This window comes from Triticum urartu, chromosome 5A, assembly GCF_056163025.1.
Source record: "Triticum urartu cultivar PI428250 chromosome 5A, HENAU_Tu73, whole genome shotgun sequence".
Classification (NCBI taxonomy): Eukaryota; Viridiplantae; Streptophyta; class Magnoliopsida; order Poales; family Poaceae; genus Triticum; species Triticum urartu.
In genome coordinates this window covers 580,698,553-580,720,459 of record NC_141877.1, presented here as the reverse complement: position 1 = coordinate 580,720,459, position 21,907 = coordinate 580,698,553, and the positions used below count along the sequence as shown (strand labels likewise).

The 21,907-nt window shown below is 47.8% G+C and overlaps 2 protein-coding genes and 1 pseudogene across 2 annotated transcripts; 2 read left to right on the top strand and 1 right to left on the bottom strand.

The window, feature by feature from the left end:
- Window positions 1-9,235: 9,235 nt before the first annotated feature.
- On the bottom strand, window positions 9,236-11,337 carry LOC147973038 (cinnamoyl-CoA reductase 1-like). The gene is made up of 5 exons (XM_087524143.1): window positions 11,181-11,337; window positions 10,933-11,085; window positions 10,641-10,825; window positions 9,516-9,868; window positions 9,236-9,419 (listed from the first exon to the last, which is right to left on the bottom strand). Exons 1-5 carry the CDS (start codon window positions 11,320-11,322, stop codon window positions 9,236-9,238), a joined length of 1,017 nt encoding a protein of 338 aa, XP_087380269.1. The 5' UTR covers window positions 11,323-11,337.
- A 226-nt stretch (window positions 11,338-11,563) lies between these two features.
- Window positions 11,564-12,456, top strand: LOC147973037 (uncharacterized; annotated as a pseudogene).
- A 942-nt stretch (window positions 12,457-13,398) lies between these two features.
- On the top strand, window positions 13,399-15,305 carry LOC147973036 (cytochrome P450 709B2-like). Its single transcript, XM_087524542.1, has 5 exons — window positions 13,399-13,669; window positions 13,774-13,997; window positions 14,080-14,324; window positions 14,388-14,763; window positions 14,862-15,305. Exons 1-5 carry the CDS (start codon window positions 13,399-13,401, stop codon window positions 15,303-15,305), a joined length of 1,560 nt encoding a protein of 519 aa, XP_087380668.1.
- Window positions 15,306-21,907: the final 6,602 nt, after the last annotated feature.

Genomic DNA, 21,907 nt, shown 5'->3' with positions numbered 1-21,907 from the left:
AACAGTGGCATCATGAGCTAGGTCTATGCGTAGTTACTATACACGAGTAGAACACAAAGTAGTTGTGGGCATTGATTTTGTTCAATATGCTTACCGTTACTAGTCCAATCTTGATTCGGTGGCATTGTGGGATGAAGCGGCCCGGACCGACCTTACACGTACTCTTACGTGAGACTGGTTACACCGACTGACATGCACTAGTTGCATAAGGTGGCTAGCGGGTGTCTGTCTCTCCCACTTTAGTCGGATCGGATTCGATGAAAAGGGTCCTTATGAAGGGTAAATAGCAATTGGCATATCACGTTGTGGTTTTGCGTAGGTAAGAAACGTTCTTGCTAGAAACCCATAGCAGCCACGTAAAACATGCAAACAACAATTAGAGGACGTCTAACTTGTTTTTGCAGGGTATGCTATGTGATGTGATATGGCCAAAAGGATGTGATGAATGATATATGTGATGTATGAGATTGATCATGTTCTTGTAATAAGAATCACGACTTGCATGTCAATGAGTATGACAACCGGCAGGAGCCATAGGAGTTGTCTTAATTTATTTATGACCTGCGTGTCAACATAAACGTCATGTAATTACTTTACTTTATTGCTAACCGTTAGCTGTAGTAGTAGAAGTAATAGATGACGTGACAACTTCATGGAGACACGATGATGGAGATCATGATGATGGAGATCATGGTGTCATGCCGGTGACAAGATGATCATGGAGCCCCAAGATGGAGATCAAAGGAGCTATATGATATTGGCCATATCATGTCACTATTATTTGATTGCATGTGATGTTTATCATGTTTATACATCTTATTTGCTTAGAACGACGGTAGTAAATAAGATGATCCCTCATTAAAATTTCAAGAAAGTGTTCCCCCCAACTGTGCACCGTTGCAAAAGTTCGTCGTTTCGAAGCACCACGTGATGATCGGGTGTGATAGATTCTTACGTTCACATACAACGGGTGTAAGACAGATTTACACACGCAAAACACTTAGGTTGACTTGACGAGCCTAGCATGTGTACAGACATGGCCTCGGAACACAAGAGACCGAAAGGTCGAGCATGAGTCGTATGGTAGATACGATCAACATGAAGATGTTCACCGATGTTGACTAGTCCGTCTCACGTGATGATCGGACACGGCCTAGTTGACTCGGATCATGTAATCACTTAGATGACTAGAGGGATGTCTATCTGAGTGGGATTTCATAAGATGAACTTAATTATCCTGAACATAGTCAAAAGGTCTTCGCAAATTATGCCGTAGCTCGCGCTTCAGTTCTACTGTTTATATATGTTCCTAGAGAAAATTTAGTTGAAAGTTGATAGTAGCAATTATGCGGACTAGGTCCGTAAACTGAGGATTGTCCTCATTGCTTCATAGAAGGCTTATGTCCTTAATGCACCGCTCAGTGTGCTGAACCTCGAACGTTGTCTGTGGATGTTGCGAACATCTGACATACACATTTTGATAACTACGTGATAGTTCAGTTAAACGGCTTAGAGTTGAGGCACCGAAGACGTTTTGAAACGTCGCGAAACATATGAGATGTTTCGAGGGCAGAAATTGGGATTTCAGGCTCGTGCCCACGTCAAGAGGTATGAGACCTCCGACGATTTTCTTAGCCTGCAAACTAAGGGAGAAAAGCTCAATTGTTGCACTTGTGCTCAGATTGTCTGAGTACAACAATCGCTTGAATCGAGTGGGAGTTGATCTTCTAGATGAAATAGTGATGGTTCTCCGAAGTCATTACCACCAAGCTGCTTGAGCTTCGTGATGAACTATAATATATCAGGGACATATATGATGATCCTTGAGATATTCGCGATGTTTGACACCACAAAAGTAGAGATCAAGAAGGAGCATCAATTGTTGATGGTTGGTGAAACCACTAGTTTCAAGAAGGGCAAGGGCAAAAAGGGATGCTTCATGAAACGGCAAATCAGCTGCTGCTCTAGTGAAGAAACCCAAGGTTGAACCCAAACCCGAGACTAAGTGCTTCTGTAATAAAGGGAACAGCCACTGGAGCAGAATTACCCTAGATACTTGGTAGATGAGAAGGCTGGCAAGGTCGATAGAAGTATATTGGATATACATTGTGTTAATGTGTACTTTACTAGTACTCCTAGTAGCACCAGGGTATTAGATACCGGTTCGGTTGCTAAGTGTTAGTAACTCGAAATAAAAGCTACGGAATAAACGGAGACTAGCTAAAGGTGAGCTGACGATATGTGTTTTAAGTGTTTCCAATGTTGATATGATCAAGCATCGCACGCTCCCTCTACCATCGAGATTGGTGTTTGCGTTGAGCATAGACATGATTGGATTATGTCTATCGCAATACGGTTATTCATTTAAAGAGAATAATAGTTACTCTGTTTATTTGAATAATACCTTCAATGGTCTTACACCTGAAATGAATGGTTTATTGAATCTCGATCGTAGTGATACACATGTTCATGCCAAAAGATAGTAATGATAGTACCACCTACTTGTGGCACTGCCACGTAAGTCATATCGGTATAAAACGCATGAAGAAGCTCCATGTTGATGGATCTTTGGGCTCACTTGTTTTGAAAGGTTTGAGACATGCGAACCATGTCTATTGGTGTATATGCATAAAGAAACTCCATGCAAATGGACCGTTTGGACTCACTTGATTTTGAATCACTTGAGACATGCAAATCATACCACATGGGCAAGATGACTGAAAGCCTCGTTTTCAGTAAAATGGAACTAGAAAGCAACTTGTTGGAAGTAATACATTTTGATGTGTGCAATCCAATGAGTGCTGAGGCATGTAGTGGATATCGTTATGTTCTTACTTCACAGATGATTTGAGTAGATGTTGAGTATATTTCCTTGATGAATCACGAGTCTGAATTATTGAAAGGTTCAAGTAATTTCAGGGTGAAGTTGAAAGATCGTCGTGACAAGAGGATAAAATATCTATGATATGATCATAGAGATGAATATCTGAATTACGAGTTTGGCACAGAATTAAGACATTGTGGAAATTGTTTCACAACTAATACAGCCTGGAACACCATGGTGTGATGGTGTGTCCGAACATCATAACTGCACCCTATTGGATATGATGCATACCATGATGTCTCTTATCGAATTACCACAATAGTTTATGGGTTAGGCATTAGAGACAACCACATTCACTTTAAATAGGGCACCACGTAATTCCGATGAGATGACACCATATGAACTATGGTTTAGAGAAACCTAAGCTGTCATTTCTTAAAAGTTTGGGGCTGCGACGCTTATGTGAAAAAGTTTCAGGCTGATAAGCTTGAACCCAAAGCGGATAAATGAATCTTCATAGGACACCCAAAACAGTTGGGTATACCTCCTGTCTCAGATCCGAAAGCAATAAGGTATTGTTTCTAGAATCGGGTCCTTTCTCGAGGAAAAGTCTCTCTCGAAAGAATTGAGTGGGAGGATGGTCGAGACTTGATGAGGTTATTGAACCGTCTCTTCAACTAGTGTGTGGCAGGGCACAGGAAGTTGTTCCTGTGGCACCTACACCAATTGAAGTGGAAGCTTATGATAGTGATCATGAAACTTCAGATCAAGTCACTACCAAACCTCGTGGGATGACAAGGATGCATACTACTTCAGAGTGGTACGTAATCCTGTCTTGGAAGTCATGTTGCTAGACAACAATGAACCTACGAGCTATGGAGAAGCGATGATGGGCCCGGATTCCGATAAATGGCTCGAGGCCATAAAATCCGAGAGAGGATCCATGTATGGAAACAAAGTGTAGACTTTGACAGAACAACTCGATGGTCGTAAGGCTGTTGAGTACAGATGGATTTTAAAAGGAAGACGCACAATGATGGTAAATGTCACCATTAAAAAAGCTCGACTTGTCGTTAAGATGTTTTCCGACAAGTTCAAGGAGTTGACTACGATGAGACTTTCTCACTCGTAGCGATGCTAAGAGTCTGTTGGAATTATATTAGCGATTACTGCATTATTTATGAAATCTTGCAGATAGGATGTCAAAACATTGTTTCCTCTATGATTTTCTTGAGGAAAGGTTGTATGTGATACAACCGGAAGGTTTTGTCAATCCTGAAAGATGCTAATAAGTATGCAAAGCTCCAGCAATCCTTCTAGGGACTGGAGTAAGCATCTCGGAGTTGGAATGTATGCTTTGATGAGATGATCAAAGGTTTTGGGTTTATACAAAGTTTATGAGAAACTTGTATTTCCAAAGAAGTGAGTGGGAGCACTATAAAATTTCCGATGAGTATGTGTTGTTAACATATTGTTGATCGGAAATGATGTAGAATTTCTGAAAAGCATGCAGAGTTATTTGAAAAATGTTTTTCAATGGAAAACCTGGATTAGGCTACTTGAGTATTGAGCATTAAGATCTATAAGGATAGATCAAAATGCTTAATAGTACTTTCAAATACATACCGTGACAAGATTTTGAAGGAGTTCAAAATGGATCGGCAAAGAAGGAGTTCTTGGCTGTGTTATAAGGTGTGAACATTGAGTAAGACTCGAAACCTGACCGCGGCAGAATAGAGAGAAAGGGCGAAGGTCGTCCCCTATGCTTTTGTCATAGGCTCTATACGGTATGCCATGCTGAGTACCACACCTGATGTGTGCCTTGCCACATATCTGGCAAGAGGGTACAAAGGTAATCTAGGAGTAGATCACCAGATAGCGGTCTAAATTATCCTTAGAGGAATAAGGATATGTTTCTCGGTTATGGAGGTGATAAAGAGTTCGACGTAATGAGTTACGTCGATGCAAGCTTAACACCTATCCGGATAGCTCTGAGTAGAGATACGGGATACGTATAATGGAGCAACAATTTAGAATAGCTCCAAGTAGAACAGTTATTTGAAATGGCTCCAAATATAGCGTAGTAGCTGCATCTACAAGATGACATAGAGATTTGCGAAGTACATACGGATCTGAAAGATTCAGACCCGTTGACTATAACATCTCTCACAAGCATAACATGTTCAAACCCAGAACTCATCGAGTGTTAATCACATGGTAATGTGAACTAGATTATTGACTCTAGAAAACTCTTTGGGTGTTAGTCACATGGGGATGTGACCTTGAGTGTTAATCACATATCGATGTGAACTGGATTATTGACTCTAGTGCAAGTGGGAGACTGTTGGAAATATGCCCTAGAGGCAATAATAAATTGGTTATTATTATATTTCCTTGTTCATGATAATCGTTTATTATCCATGCTAGAATTGTATTGATAGGAAACTCAGATACATGTGTGGATACATAGACAACACCGTGTCCCTAGTAAGCCTCTAGTTGACTAGCTCGTTAATCAATAGATGGTTAAGGTTTCCTGACCATGGACATTGGATGTCGTTGATAACGGGATCACATCATTAGGAGAATTATGTGATGGACAAGACCCAATCCTAAGCCTAGCACAAAGATCGTGTAGTTCATTCGCTAAAGCTTTCCTAATGTCAAGTATCATTTCCTTAGACCATGAGATTGTGCAACTCCCGGATACCGTAGGAATACTTTGGGTGTGCCAAACGTCACAACGTAATTGGGTGACTATAAAGGTGCACTACGGGTATCTCCGAAAGTGTCTGTTGGGTTGGCACGAATCGAGACTGGGATTTGTCACTCCGTGTGACGGAGAGGTATCTCTGGGCCCACTCGGTAGGACATCATCATAATGTGCACAATGTGGCCAAGGAGTTGATCATGGGATGATGTGTTATGAAACGAGTAAAGAGACTTGCCGGTAACGAGATTGAACAAGGTATCGGGATACCGACGATCGAATCTCGGGCAAGTATCGTACCGCTAGACAAAGGGAATTGTATACGGGATTGATTAAGTCCTTGACATCGTGGTTCATCCGATGAGATCATCGTGGAACATGTGGGAGCCAACATGGGTATCCAGATCCCGCTGTTGGTTATTGGCCGGAGAGTCGTCTCAGTCATGTCTGCATGTCTCCCGAACCCGTAGGGTCTACACACTTAAGGTTCGGTGACGCTAGGGTTATAGAGATATTAGTATGCGGTAACCCGAAAGTTGTTCGGAGTCCCGGATGAGATCCTGGACGTCACGAGGAGTTCCGGAATGGTCCGGAGGTAAATAATTATATATAGGAAGTGCTATTTCGGCCATCGGGACAAGTTTCGGGGTCACCGGTATTGTACCGGGACCACCGGAAGGATCCCGGGGGTCCACCGGGTGGGGCCACCTGCCCCGGGGGGCCACATGGGCTGTACGGGGTGCGCCTTGGCCTATATGGGCCAAGGGCACCAGCCCCAAGAGGCCCATGCGCCAAGAGAAGAGGAAAATGAAGAGTCCTAAAAGGGGAAGGCACCTCCGAGGTGCCTTGGGGAGGAGGGACTCCTCCCTGGCCGCACCCTTCCTTGGAGGAAGGGCCAAGGCTGCGCCCCCCCTCTCCCTTGGCCCTATATATAGTGGGGGGAAGGGAGGGGAGCACCACCCCCAAGCCCTGGCGCCTCCCTCTCCCTCCCATGACACATCTCCCTCCTCCCGCAGCGCTTGGCGAAGCCCTGTTGGAATTCCGCTACTTCCACCACCACGCCGTCGTGCTGTTGGATTTCCATCAACCTCTCCTTCCCCCTTGCTGGATCAAGAAGGAGGAGACGTCGCTGCTCCGTACGTGTGTTGAACGCGGAGGTGCCGTCCGTTCGGCGCTAGGATCATCGGTGATTTGGATCACGACGAGTACGACTCCATCAACCCCGTTCTCTTGAACGCTTCCTCGCGCGATCTACAAGGGTATGTAGATCTACTCCTCCCTCGTTGCTAGATGACTCCATAGATAGATCTTGGTGACACGTAGGAAAATTTTGAATTTATGCTACGTTACCCAACACGTACTGGGCGTGGCTGTCGGATGGATTCATCATCCCCGCGCGAGTCGCCTCTGCCTCAGCTTGGTCTGCCGAAGCGGCAGCCGCAGCCGCGCGCGCCGCGTTGTCACGGGCCTTTCTTGGCGATGGCCCTGTTGCGCCGGTCGGCGGTGACAACCTCCCGTCGCTGAACTTCCGCCCTCCACTCGGCGTTTGTCATGCCCGGTGGCTTGGACGACGGTGCCTTTGGCTTCCTCTACTTCAGCTGGGCGACGGAGGCGGTCGCGGTTGCCGCCGCGCGGGGGGCGACGTACTTCTTCGGTGGCATGGCGGCCGGCTGGGAGGCGAGCGGGAGGGAGATTGGCGGGAGGAAAGGAGAAAATGGGAGGGAAGTGGGGGAAAAGCGGGAAGAAACGACAGGAATAGGCGCTGGACTCGCCGACAGGGCGGACCCACGCGCCCTTTTTCGCTTGTGTCGGCGCCCCAGGCGCCCCAGGGCGCCGGGTTCTGCTTGGGTCCGCCGTCACCAGTTTCGGCCCGAGCGGCGAAAAACGGGCTTCTGGGGAGAGACTGGGCTGTTTTTTCGGCGCCGGCGCGACAAAAACGCCTGGGGAGGGTGTTGGGGATATTACTACTGAACGTAAACCGGCCAGGAGTAGCCGGATTAACTCCTTGAAGATTAGAAGCCCATGAAGATGCAGGAATGATGGTGCTTTACGAAGGCCCAAGGCCCAAAGGCGGGTTAAAGCTTGTAGATGTAAATCGACCTGGTCATGTAACTTGTGTTGTAAGATAGGAAGGATATGTGGTTATCAGCTTTGGAGATTATATCTGTTTCAAATATCCAAGACTTGTGGCTCTCAATTTTTAAATTATGCATTGATGGCTTGTTAGGTACTCCTACAAGCTACATCATATGGTTAGACATTTCTGCTTGCAGTTTCTCCAGGGTTTAATGTTTTCCTTGCTCCAGTTCTGGACGTGAATGATGTTTGTTCTGACTTCTGAGCCAGATTGAGCACAACCTGCCGATGCCTCCGCACTTGCTGACTCGCCCTCTCGTTGACGCCATCAAGGCCGAACTCGAGAGGCTCTTCCTGGATAAGGTAGTGTGGACTTGGTCATGTTATCATCAATGCATGGCAAGATTTGGTTCACAGTACCGGAATTCTGTTCCATTCGATGGTTCTTAATTGTATTTCTCAGTCTGTGTTTGGACTTGCACTGCAGGTGGTTGCGAATCTCGGTCTCTGCGTGTCCGTCTATGGCATCCTTGCCGTTGAAGGCGGATTCATCTTTCCAGGAGAGGGCTGCTTGACGTATAAAGTAACTTGTGCTATAATTGTTGCCATCCTGGAGGGAGTATTACTAACTAATTCTATATGTTGTTTAGTATATGCTCTGTAAGCTCTGTACATATCAACGCCTAAAAGGGTGACTGCATCACTTTGCCATGCCCTTTAGTTTGTGCAATTGAGTTGGATACCTGAAGTTCCAGTATGTGTAAGTTCTTTCCTGTGCAGTTTCTCATTGTTGCATGTAACCCCGGAGCCTTTCTTAGTAGTGCCTAGCAGTTGATTGATGTAGGTACATAGAACTGAAGCTTTTGGGATTGATACAGTAAGTTTGTCGCTTAGACACTAAACTGTCTAATATCAGTTTTAAACAACTACAGTTTTGAATATCAGTAATTCCCTTCAATTTTTACTTATTTAACCGATATTTGGTGTCAATATCCAGTTTGCCTTGCTGTAAGTTATGCTGATTATTTCTGTCTCAAGTGGGTAGTCTTGCTTTTCCCTAGCCAGTGTGCTACTTCTTTTGAATGACTCACTGTAAATAGTATGTAAAACTTGTACCGTGGATGCACGTCCTTCTGATGTCGCTGTTAGTACAAAGTTTATGACCTCATAATCTGAGGTTTTATACATTTTGCAAATCCTGCTTAGATTCCCTTCATTTTCCCCATCTTGGACAGGTTTCATTTGGGTTATTGATGTTCAGGCACTTTATTTGGGAGGTCCTTGTTGGGAAGATCAGTGGATATGATGAGAAGGGTTTACAAGGTGACTTGGTTATTTTCTCGTTGACTTTTTATTTGGCTAATTGGCTTGCAACCTTTTGTAACCCCTTGCTTGAATTCACGCATCCTTTTAGTACCCGTGTCTCCAATTTTCATAACATACTGCGCTGCAGACAAATTTTTCATAATTTCGTCATGGTATGTCCATTCTAAATTTCTAATGCAAAAGATAAAGCATATCTGATATCTGATTTTTTTTCCTTACAAGTCCATACAATAACTTTTGAGAAGGACCTTATTTGTTTACTTCTGGGTATGCGGAAGTTGGTCGCACAACATCCTGATCTATAAGCTCGAACGCCGATATGGCATGATGAGACACTGATATGGCACATGGCCCTTCTGTTGCAGGTATATTACAGTTTCATATAGAGTTTTCGTCATGTCAGTGAATTCTAACCCCAAGTCCTCGAGTCTTTGGTTGGAGAATCTGTAGGGGCTCACCATGGGCTTGTCGTTCCCTTCACACCTGTAGAGGTAAAAAATGGTAGTCGATCGGTACAGATATAGATATGGGCGCGCACAGGCAGAAGGTTGACAATTCATTGAGAGTACACAAGCATACTTGGAAGTGATAGGATAGCGTGGAAAAAGACCCCTGAGCAACTGGAGGAAGCAACTGCGGTGTAGCGCCGTGCCGAAGCAGACGTAGCGGCCGTGGGCGTGGTGGTGCTCATAGACGAGGAGGTGGGCGCGTACGACATCGCGGACGTCGGCATAGATGGCGACGGCGTTGGGGTAGGCCTTCTTAGTACCCATCAGGTACTTTACGACATGGTAGTTGCTGCCGTTTAGAGACGGCTGCAGCATGGGACCGATGGTCATTGGCGGCACCACAACCACCAGCTGCAGCCCCCTCCTGGTTGCCTCCTCTGTTGCTGCCATCTCTGCCATCATCTTGGCACAACAATAAAAATTCTGCAAAATGGTATTATCAATTTCCTGAGATGACAGACACAGTTTGTTTCATACATGGGTATTATGTAGCTTCGGGGCATTGCTTGTGAGCTCCTTATATCCTTGACGAATTGGCCTTTTCCTATCAGTTTGGGAGGTCTTGGGTTTGACCCCGACCGCCCGTATTTTATTTTATTTTTTGTTAGAAAGGTATGTCTTCCGGGTGCCACAAATTAATTGGTAACAATGTTCAAAAACAAACTGTCGAATTGGGAACAAACACGCACCTCCAGAAACATATGCGTAGCAAGTTCCTAAGACGCTATGATGACCTTTTGGTATCACTTTCATTTAGATATTGAGTTTTGCTTCAGTACACCCTCCTTAAAAGTTTGTATGAATCTTACAGTTGCTTAGAAAGGTTGTCATCATATTAGCATGCAGATCAAACGTATTGAATAGATTGATTTGGATATAGAAGACTACATTATCCTTTTTGATTGAAGGGGTACCTTCTAATTTGTATCTAAATCCCTAAACTTTTCTAGGGGGCTGTACTGAATTTCGCTGAAATTTATCAATATTTTAAAAATCGAAACGCAAAGCCATAGGATAAAGGATCGGAGGTGGCCGGTGAGAATCTATCCCAGCTGATTGCTCGTCATTATTATGATTTGTGATTGAGTTCCAAATACTGTTCTTTTTATACATGGTTGTTTTTTCCACCTTAATTTACCATTTCGTGCTTAAAAATTATTGCAATGAATGTTCAGTCGCTCCAGAAATATCATACGCCTGTCTGTTTGCAGAATTCGTAGTCGCTCCAGCATGTCTCGTCTAGCACGGTGTCGGGGCTTCTGTTGGGGTTCATGTGCACTGCGCCATACGTAGAAGTGAAAACAAGGCGGCGCACGCCCATGTCCGCGGCAGCGTTCACCACGTTTCTGGTCCCCTCCACTGCGACCGGCATGAGTTCGAGCCAGTCAGCCGAGAACACGCAGCTGCCGTTAGCAAGCAAGCATTTCTTCCTTGCACCGCACATGGTAATTAAGTATGCTGCAAAAGTGTAGCCAGTGGACTGACAACATCGTTAGACACTGGAGAGGCGACATGGAAGACGCCATGGCAGCCGTCGAAGGCGGCACGGAGGCTGTCGCAGTCCAGGACATCGGCGCGGCGCAAGGATAGCCTCTCATCGGCCCCCTCCAAGGTTTGCAAGTGGACGTTCTTGCGGTCCGCTTCACATGATTGATGCACGACACCATTGAAGCAGGTGATGGATTAGAAAAAGTAGCTAGGATGTAGTATATATGATGCATGTGCTTAGAGGTACCTGGGTCTCTAGCGGTTCCCCTGACACGGTAGCCACGGTGGAGGAGCTCCTTCACCACCCATGACCCAATGAAGCCCCCTGCTCCCGTCACACAAACTAGCTCCTGCGCTCGCTGCTTCTCAGCGCTGCTGTTATTGGCCATGGAATCAATTTCTGGCTGCAACTTGCCTTGTGGGTTGCCGTGTATTTATAATGCAAGCTCATACCTGGGTCCCTAATGCTAAGAACATCTCCAGCTGTTGGCCCCTCAGGCGCCGATTTTACGTGCCCCCTGGGGGCGAGCCGGCGCTAAAATCGACGCGGGCCGGTCGCCCCAGATGCGTTTTTTTAATTAAAAAAACTGAATTCGGTAAAGTTCGGCAAACTTGATATTCATATTCAACATGTTCAGCGTTTTACATAAATTATTTTAAAAAAAGTAAACTACGGGTCGAAGAAGTCGATTAGCGCGGCAAAGTTGCCGACGTCTCCGCTGTCCTCGTCATTGTTGGCGGCCTTCTCCTTCTTGATGGTGTGGCCGCCCCTGCTGGACCCCTGCCCGGCGTCTTCATGGCGGACAGGCGGTGGCGGCGCGCCGTCGTCATCGTCGTCGTCGTCGAGGATGACAATGACTCCCTTGTCCCGGCCATGGCGACGAGCTTCGAACTGCGCGAAGGCGGCGAGCTGGCGCTCCCTCTCCGTCTGCACCCAGTCGTCGCGCACCCATTTGAGGGCCGCTTCGTCGTCGAGCGCCTCCTCCTTGACGGGCTCCGTCTTCACGACGGGGAGCCCCGGCCCCGGCTTGACGGCGGCGAGCCCCGGCTCCGTCTTCGGCTTGACAAAACGCGGAGGAGCCGAGGAGGTGGCACGCCGGCCGCCCTCGTTGATGACAATGCCGGCGCTGCGGGTGCGCCGGCCGAGCGGCGTCTCCGCGGCGGGCTCTGCCTTGACGCCGAAGAGCGTCGGCGAGCCGGAAGAGTGGGAGGAGGAGCGTGAGGAGGAGGAAGAGTGGGAGGAGGAGCGGGAGGAGGAGGAAGAGTGGGAGGAGGAGGAGGCGACGAACCTCCTGGGCACCCATGGCCCGGCGCTCCGGCGAGGGGCCGGCACGGCCACCGCGGCGGGGTATGCCAGCGGCGGGTTGTTGCCGCCCTCGAAGTGTGCGATCACGTCGTGCAGGGTGCGGCCGGGGACCCCCCCCCCCCACCTGACACGGCGGCCATCGATGTTCTTTGTGCCGCCGACCACCGGCGCCCCGTTCGTGGAGGCCAGCCTCTGCGCCTGCCGGCGCTGGAAGTAATTCCGTCCAGGCCGCACGGTTGTCGGCGGTGTACTGGGGGAGAGCGCGCTGCTCCTCCGACAGGGACGCCCGCACGCGGTCGACCTCGACGGTGAAGAGGTCGGGGCGCACGTCGACGTCGGGCACAGGGGGGATGGGGACGCCGTCGTAGCTGAGCCTCCACCCCGTCGGTCCGGCGCGCATGTCCGGCGGCGTCGGGATGTTCGCCTCGAAGAGAAGCCACGACTCGCACTCCTGGAGCGTGCGGCGGTCGAAGCCGTTGGCCGCCGCGGCGTCGCCGGGGAAGCGTTTGGCCATGGAGAGAGAAGGGGAAGGGGGGATGGGAGAGCGGCAGAGCTCGGTAGCGGAAGGGAGGGACGGCGGCTGGTTTGGGCTCGGCGGCGGAAGGGAGGGACGGCGGCTGGTGTGGCCAGCAGCGAGGGAAGCCTCTGTTTATATAGCCCCAGGCCGTGTGAACGCGTGGCAGAAGGGGAGGCGTCGTCGCGCCTGCCCGCCCATGATGTGCCGCCCATGATGAGGAATCAATGGCAAGACTGACCGGCGGCAGCCTTGCCATTGATTCCTCGCGGGAAACCGAGGCGTTCTGGGGAAGACGAGGTGCGTGCCACTGACTCGGCGGGCCCGCCGAGTTTTCGCGCCAAAACCCCTCGCCCGGCGCCCTGAGCGCCACAGCGCGCCGAGTTCGGCCTGGGGCCGCCGGCACCGATTTCGGCCCAAACCAACGAAAAATGGGTTTCTGAGAACGCGACTGGGCTGAATTTTGGGCGCCGGCGCGGCAAAAACGCCTGGAGAGGGTCTGTTGGGACCGCGGCTGGAGATGCTCTAACTTAAAAAGCTAGGCAAGTGGGTATACCGTCTAGGTCCAGTGCTGCTATATAAGTGCCACAAAACTGCTGCCGGAGAACAATCAATCATAGGTCAAGCACGTACTAAGAGCCAGTCATGGAGCCTAACATAGGGCAAGCCCTGGCCACCGTCCTCATGCTGCTGGTGACCATAAGAGCAGCATGGTATCTGATTTGGAGGCCGTACGCCGTGGCCAGGTGGTTCGCGCGGCAGGGCATCCGAGGTCCACCTTACAGGTTCCTTGTCGGGTCCCTGCCGGAGTGCCATACGATGCTTGTCGCTGGGAGAGCCAAGCCTCTGGATACTAGCTCCCACGACTGCATCACCACTGTGCAACCCTTCTTCCGGGAATGGGCCTCCCAGTATGGTAATTAATCAATTGAGTGTCTATCTAACCACCTACGTAATCGATCGTTATATGGTGTGTAATATAAATACAATCCCATATCTATGTGCTGTGCAATTAATCAGGGAAAACATTCCTGTACTGGTTGGGGCCGACACCAGCCCTGTGTTGTACTGACATGGAGCTTGTGAAGCAAATGTTCAGCGACAGGACAGACGTGTTCCAAAAAGAATACTTGAATCCGAGCCTGGACTCAATTCTAGGGAACGGGGTCATATTTGCAGACGGAGACGACTGGAAGCGACGCCGCAAATTCGTCCACCCGGCTTTCAACCAGGAGACGATCAAGGTTACTACTTACTAAATTTTTCCATATCAATTTTTAGTGAATCAGAAGAGAACATTACGTATGTTTGAATGTTTGTTTTCAGTCCATGTCAGCAATAGCGTGGGAGTGCACGCAGCAGACGATGGAACGGTGGTGCGCCCAACTGCAAGGGCGGCAGCAAGCCGAGATAGACATGAGGCACGACTCGGACGAGATAGCCATGGGTGTCATTGCGCGAGTGATGTTGGGCAAGGACCACGAGGAGGCCCGGGAGGTGATGGTCGCCGGAAGGGAGCAGATGGAGATTGCCGCATATGCGTTCGCAGATCTCCCGTTACCTGGATTCAGGTAGAAACTCAAAAGACCGTCCAGAATGAATGAATCGGTCGAATTAATATTGGTTATTTCTAGGTACCTGCCGACACGTCGCAACCGTCAGACGTGGCAGCTCGACAAGCTTGTCACAAGCAAGATCTCACACATCCTAAAGGCGCGACTTGCCAGCAGCGTCTATGAAGACGACCTGCTCGGGCAGATGCTGCAGCTGCAGGCATGTCGCAGTGGCAGCGGCGCTGAGACTCTGAGCACCCAGGAGATGATCGGCGAGTGCAGAACTCTATTCGTGGCGGGGTACGAAACCAGCGCCAGCGTCATCACCTGGGCGATGTTCCTGCTCGCCAGCTACCCACGCTGGCAGGAGATGGTCAGGGAGGAAGTCGTCCGGGAATATCCTGCTTGTTGCCGTCACCAGCCACCCCCGTTTGACACCCTTGGCAAACTCAAGCTGGTACGCTATCGAATATCGATCGCTGTCCATGGAGTACATACAGTACATATATACATACATACATCTAATAAGTGCCTGCATGCCGTGGTGACTTGCAGCTTGACATGTTACTCTTGGAGACACTGAGGCTCTATGGCCCCATAACTTTCCTGCAGAGGAAGACCGGCTGGGACACCGTCCTCGCCAGCATGAAGGTGCCGAAAGGAACGATGATGTCGATCCCGCTGCTGATGTTGCACCGGGACAAAGAGGTCTGGGGACCCGACGCCGACGAGTTTAACCCCATGAGGTTCCAGAATGGCGTCTCGGTGGACACCAAGCTTTCACGATCGCTGCTGGCCTTCTCATATGGGCCGAGGGTCTGCGCCGGGCAGAACTTTGCCATGGTTGAGGTGCAGATCGTGATAGCCACCATCCTCAGGAGCTTCTCCTTCTCCCTGTCACCCACTTACGTGCACAAGCCCAGCAATTTCGTCACCCTGCTGCCCAGGTACGGGCTCCCTCTCGTCGTCAGGAACCTGCAGCAGCTGACTACTGGGTGATCTTCAGGAGCTCTCTCGATCTTCTGTGATGTTGTGATGTGTCATGTTCTACGCCCGCCTACTAGTAGTAAATAAACCCAGCCACTTTGGCACATTATATACTTGTGACGCCATATGATTATGTCACCATTGTTGTTCCTCCAAAGCTACATATATGAACTTGTATGATGTGATGTGTATGCAATGCGAAACTTCGGAATATACTTACGATGTATGATCTTGCAGCACGACATCCTTGTATCACACATGATTACAACTCTTTACAATAACCTCAACCATATACGAGATAATCATGTACTCTCCCTATGTCAAAAAAAAATTGCTGAATGTAACTGAATAACCTCCCTCGGTCTCAGCTATGCCTAACAGATGAAGATTTGCGTCTTCGCGCCTAAAATAACAACATGAGCATGCATCTCTCCAGAATGTTATGGAAGTTGATGACCTGGAAGAAATAGTTCATAGACCTTTCACTGCGCCCAGGCTCATCAGCAGTTCATGCTGCTGCAAAACACAATTCTGTGGAGACAAAATGTGGTTCAGAATGAAAAGTGAAGCTACTCTTGGAAGATGGAACTCATGAAGCTACTCTGCAATGAAGATGTACAGTCTTTCAAAGTCTTAAGAGGTGAAGGTGATGCTCACGTGTTGTTCAAAAAGCTCTGGAAACGTGCCTCAAAGATAAAACAAAATTAACACTAGAAACCTTCTTTCACTTGCAAAGTTACGACTATGCCATCGGTAATGAAAGACAAGAAGAAACCCTTCTCTACCTATTAGGGGATTTTATCTATAAATGTGGCCGTATGCATCTTCTGATGCAGAGACCGGAGAGTCCCCCCTTTTCGAAAAAAAAACCCTATTAGGGGTTTGCACTTTTACTCAAAAACTGTTGGTTGAGAATCATTCCGAACATTATAATCTTGGGCTGTAGGAGTATCTGGACTCAAAGGAATGAAATATTTTACCGCAATGTTGCCCCTCATGTTCAAGGGTATACTTCACTGCCTTTTAGATTCATCGTGAAGTATAGTTTTACATTTAATTATTTTGTTGATAGTTTATCTTAAACTTGGTCAAAATAGACATTTTGACTTTGGAAAAACTCGTGTTCTTATTAAAATATGCTTCCGACTTATCAAAGTATACAACTGTTATCACACTAGTACTAATACATGTCTCATACTTCATCAAAGTACTCATGAATAGATTGAGTCTGGTGGCTAACCCTGTCATATCTCATACTAAAACTGCTTTTAGAAGGTAGGTACATCATGGAGGGGGGTTGTTGTACTACATGACGCCCTAAACACTATATATCATAAAAACAAAGTGCCTTATTAATCGACTTTGAAAAGGCACATGATAAAATCAAATTGCCCTTTGTGCATTACGTATTGACACTAAACAGATCTCCTAATAAATAAAGTGACACCGTTATGTGTACTATGAGAGGTGGTCATGTGGGGATTAATGTCAATAATAATAATGTCCCTTACATTAAAACTGCTCATAAAGGACTGAGGAAGGAGATGTTCTCTGTCCACTGCCTCTCTACTTAGCTATTATTACCCTTGCTATTATAATGGAGAGGGCTAGTCATAATAAGATTTTTAAAGGAGTATTTTTTTTTGGTCAGGGGAGGGGGGAGGTTCTTGATCATGGGGTCAATATGTTACAATATGTTGATGACACAATTCTTCTGCTGTGAGATGATGAGATGAGTGCTTCTGCTAGATATTTTAATTTATTTTATGTGGCTTTGAACAGATGTATAGCCTAACTATAAACTTCCATAAAAGTGAACTTTTCTTTTTTGGAGAAGCCATAGAAAAGCTTGGCTATATCGAGATATTCTTACTTATAAATAGAGAGATGTTCCTTTGAAAGTATTTAGGTATCCTGTTTAGAATTAGAAACAAACATTCCAAAGGTGTGAAAGATAATATGGAAAAAAGATTTAGTTGCTAGCAAGAAAAAATGTTGAGAGATGTTCCTTTGAAAGTATTTAGGTATCCTGTTTAGAATTAGAAACAAACATTCTGTTAAAAGGAGGGAGAGGTTTGGTGGAATTGTTGTTGTATTGCTTGAGCCTCGTGGGCATATATATAGAAGTACAATCATCTACTTGGAGTACAAGACAAGCCAGAACAAATCCTAGTCTCATCTTTCCTAATAAACATTATACTCAACATCCCCCCGCAGTCACAACGGTAGCGACGCAAACGGTGAGACTGAAGAAGAATCCGAAGGCAAGCCGACTGACACCCCCCCACAGTCGTAACGGTCGACGCATCACTGAGTCGTGACTGGAGTGGCAACCGACGAGGTTGCTCAAGCAAGGCGGTAGCCCTTTGTGCCGTTTGTCGATGTAGCCGAGAGCGTGGGTGGTGGAGCCATGGTCGAGGTAGCCGTGCGAAGAGTGTCGTGGTCGATGTCGAGTCGGGGTGGCCGGTGTCGAGAAAGTCGCCGTGGAGCCGCGGGCGCAAGAGCGCGCCGAGTTAGCATGGGCGCAGTGGTGTCGAAGTAGGGGTGCGCCGGGAAGAAAATGTTGTTGACGACGCGTCGCGGCGGGTTTGCCAAGCCCGGGGACACATCGTGGTCGAAGGCACGCACCGGTATTGCCAGCACTGGGCATGCGTAGACGGACGAAGACGAAGTTGACGAAGCGTCGACCAGGCTTGCCAGGACTGGAGACACGTCGTGGATGAAGGCACGCATCGGTGTTGCCAGCACCGGACATCCGTAGACGAGGGACCTGTACGAGCTGTACGCCATGTCGGAGAAGTCGGAGGGGCCAGCAGAGAAGAACTCGACGACGATTGCGGCGTCCATCGGCGCGGGGCCAATGTCACATGCGGTTGTCGGAGTAGATGAAGCGGTCGGGGTAGATGACGGCGATGCTGGCGACGAGCTGGTGCTGGACGAAGATGAACGGGGTGGGCGGCGGCGGCGGCGGCGACCAAAGAAGAGCGGCGGCGGCCTGACGGCGGCGGCGGCTAGGTTAGGAGTGCGGCGGCGGTGCTCGAAGTAGGCGAAGAACCCTGACAGCGTGACGAAGACCGGCGCAGACGGTGCGCGTGGCCGCCTGGTCGGTGAAGAAGTAGGCCGATTACGCCGGTGTTGGAGTAGAGGCGCACGGGGTCGACGGCAGTGGTGGGCGACGCAAACCGGATCACATAGACCAAAAAATCGAAAAAGAGACGCCGATCAAAGTGACCGGCGAGAGAGAGAAAATCCGGATCAAAGGATCGGGAAAAAGACTCTCTAGGGCAACCGACCAACACGGCCGGCGGACGAACCATAGGTACGGGCGGCGCGGCCCCCGACGGCGGTCATGGAGGCCGACCGCCCCGGGAGCGGCGCGCGGGTGCGGAAGCGGCGGCGGCTAGGGTTTGGATCGTGATTAGGCTGATACCATGTTAAAAGAGAGAGGATTGGTGAAATAGTTCATTGTATTGCTTGAGCCTCGTGGGCATATATATAGGAGTACAATCATCTACTTGGAGTGCAAGACAAGCCAGAACAAATCCTAGTCTATCTCATCTTTCCTAATAAACATTATACTCAACACATTCCAAAGGTGTGAAAGATAATATGGAAAAGGATGTAGTTGCTGGCAAGAAAAATTGTTAAACATTGCTGGTAGATTGACTTTGGTGCAGGCTTGTCTGACTAATAGTCCCCTTTATATGATGTCCTTTCTATCCCATTCCTGTAGTGGTTAAGAAAAGGATTGATTTTTTAGAGATGGACTTGATATCATTTAGTGAACTGAAATGTGTTGTAAACCCAAAGATCGGGTTTGGGGGGGGGGGGGGGGTCTGGGGTTTTTAATTTGGAGCTTATGAACAAAACATTATTGGCCAAATGGTTCTGGAAGCTAGAAACTGAAACTGGACTTTGGCAAAATGTTCTTCTTAATAAGTATGTTATCAATAATTGTCTCTTTGGGGTCAAGCCTAAAGTGGGAGACCCTCACTTCAATTCTAGTTCACTGAAAATTAAGGATATGTCAACATTGCAAAGAAAATTGGGGATGGGAATAATATCATGGTTTGGAAGACTGGTTGTTTGGACATAAGCCTCCAAATTTTGCCAATGTTAGATTATACATTCTAATCTCTGATCATACCATTATTGTTGGTGAAGTTCTACTTAAAGGTTGGGATGGTTTCAATTTTAGAAGAACTATGGGAATTTTTTTGTCAACTCTTTATATAGAATGACGATAGTTTCTGAATGTGGATTTTCTTGGATTTTTGTGAAAAAATAAAATTCCTCCTAAAATCAAAGTTTTTCTATGGCTTATGGTTAAAAATATTATTTTACTAGAGATAATTTGCTCGGGAGGGGATGGAAAGACAATAATTTTTGTGTGTGTTGTGGACGGGACAAAACCGTTGATCATCTGTTCTTCCAGTATTTAGCTAGATTGGTTTCGAGTCATTTTAAATGTTCTTTTGATTTAAGAAAACTGAAGTCAATCTTAATGACTATTTTGGTAGATGGATTAGAAGTTTTGATATAGATATTAGATAGTTGTACTTGTGGGTGTTTCTGCCATACCCTGGGTTCTGGACTATATGAAGATGCAAAGATGATATTGTTTTTGAGAGAAAGTTGTTCAATGATCCCATAGTTCTCATCAGGCTAATTTTCCGTTGGATTTCTTGTTGGGCTATTTTTAGATAATAAAGGAGGAAAATCAAAAGGTGCTGATGCTGGGGGCAAAACTCATTAAGAAACAGTATAATGGGGCGAGCTACGAGCCACCACAACGCTTTGATTCATTGGCCGTTCGATTTCATCGATCGCGCATCGTCTGGTCATCTGCATTCGTCTCTTGGGTAGCTGCTCCGCAGAGTTACCTGGGCTTCATGTCATTTATCGGGCCGAATTGGGCTGGGAAAGTGCGTATGGGATGCCTCGCGGTTAGTTTCTCTTCTCTTTCCCCAAGCCCGTGTTGAGGTGCAGGGCGTCTCCTCTGTTGGGGAACGTAGCAATTTTAAAAATTTCCTACGCACACGCAAGATCATGATGATGCATAGCAACGAGAGGGGAGAGTGTGATCTACGTACCCTTGTAGATCGACAGCGGAAGCGTTAGCACAACGCGGTTGATGTAGTCGTACGTCTTCACGGCCCGACCGATCAAGCACCGAAACTACGGCACCTCCGAGTTCTAGCACACGTTCAGCTCGATGACGATCCCCGGACTCCGATCCAGCAAAGTATCGGGGAAGAGTTCCGTCAGCACGACGACGTGGTGACGACCTTGATGTACTACTGTCGCAGGGCTTCGCCTAAGCACTGCTACAATATTATCGAGGACTATGGTGGAAGGGGGCACCGCACACGGCTAAGAATATGATCACGTGGATCAACTTGTGTCTCTAGAGGGTGCCCCTGCCTCCGTATATAAAGGTTCAAGAGGGGGAGGCCGGCCGGCCATCATAGGGCGCGCCAGGAGGAGTCCTACTCCCTCCGGGAGTAGGACTCCCCCCCTTTCCTAGTTGGAATAGGATTCGCGAGGTGGGAAAAGAGAGAGAGAGAGAGAGAAGGAGGAGGCGCCGGCCCCCTCTCTCCTTGTCCTATTCGGACTAGGGGGGAGGGGCGCGCGGCCCAGCCCTTGCCGCCTCTCCTCTTCTTCCACTAAGGCCCACTAAGGCCCATATAGCTCCCGGGGGGTTCCGGTAACCTCCTGGTACTCCGGTAAAATCCCGATTTCACCCGGAACACTTCCGATATCCAAACATAGGCTTCCAATATATCAATCTTTATGTCTCGACCATTTCGAGACTCCTCGTCATGTCCGTGATCTCATCCGAGACTCCAAACAACCTTCGGTACATCAAAACGTATAAACTCATAATATAATTGTCATCGAAACCTTAAGCGTGCGGACCCTACGGGTTCGAGAACAATGTAGACATGACCGAGACACGTCTCCGGTCAATAACCAATAGCGGGACCTGGATGCCCATATTGGTTCCTACATATTCTACGAAGATCTTTTATCGGTCAGACCGCATAACAACATACGTTGTTCCCTTTGTCATCGGTATGTTACTTGCCTGAGATTCGATCATCGGTATCCTATACCTAGTTCAATCTCGTTACCAGCAAGTCTCTTTACTCGTTCCGTAATACATCATCCCGCGACTAACTCATTAGTTGCAATGCTTGCAAGGCTTAAGTGATGTGCATTACCGAGAGGGCCCAGAGATACCTCTCCGACGATCGGAGTGACAAATCCTAATCTTGAAATACGTCAACCCAACATGTACCTTTGGAGACACCTGTAGAGCACCTTTATAATCATCCAGTTACGTTGTGACATTTGGCAGCACACAAAGTGTTCCTCTGGCACACGGGAGTTACATAATCTCATAGTCATAGGAACATGTATAAGTCATGAAGAAAGCAATAGCAACATACTAAACGATCGGGTGCTAAGCTAATGGAATGGGTCATGTCAATCAGATCATTCAACTAATGATGTGATCCCGTTAATCAAATGACAACTCTTTGTCCATGGTTAGGAAACATAACCATCTTTGATTAACGAGCTAGTCAAGTAGAGGCATACTAGTGACACTC

Bases quoted from the DNA above. Each gene is read 5' to 3' on its own strand.
- LOC147973038 (XM_087524143.1), bottom strand. From the start codon at position 11,322: ATGGCCAATAACAGCAGCGCTGAGAAGCAGCGAGCGCAGGAGCTAGTT. The intron at 11,086-11,180 runs GTACCTCTAAGC...AATCATGTGAAG, and splicing joins GGGAACCGCTAGAGACCCAG to CGGACCGCAAGAACGTCCAC. The intron at 9,869-10,640 runs GTATGATATTTC...ACCATTTTGCAG, and splicing joins AATTCTGCAAACAGACAGGC to AATTTTTATTGTTGTGCCAA.
- LOC147973036 (XM_087524542.1), top strand. From the start codon at position 13,399: ATGGAGCCTAACATAGGGCAAGCCCTGGCCACCGTCCTCATGCTGCTG. The intron at 13,998-14,079 runs GTTACTACTTAC...GTTTGTTTTCAG, and splicing joins TCAACCAGGAGACGATCAAG to TCCATGTCAGCAATAGCGTG. The intron at 14,325-14,387 runs GTAGAAACTCAA...GGTTATTTCTAG, and splicing joins CTCCCGTTACCTGGATTCAG to GTACCTGCCGACACGTCGCA.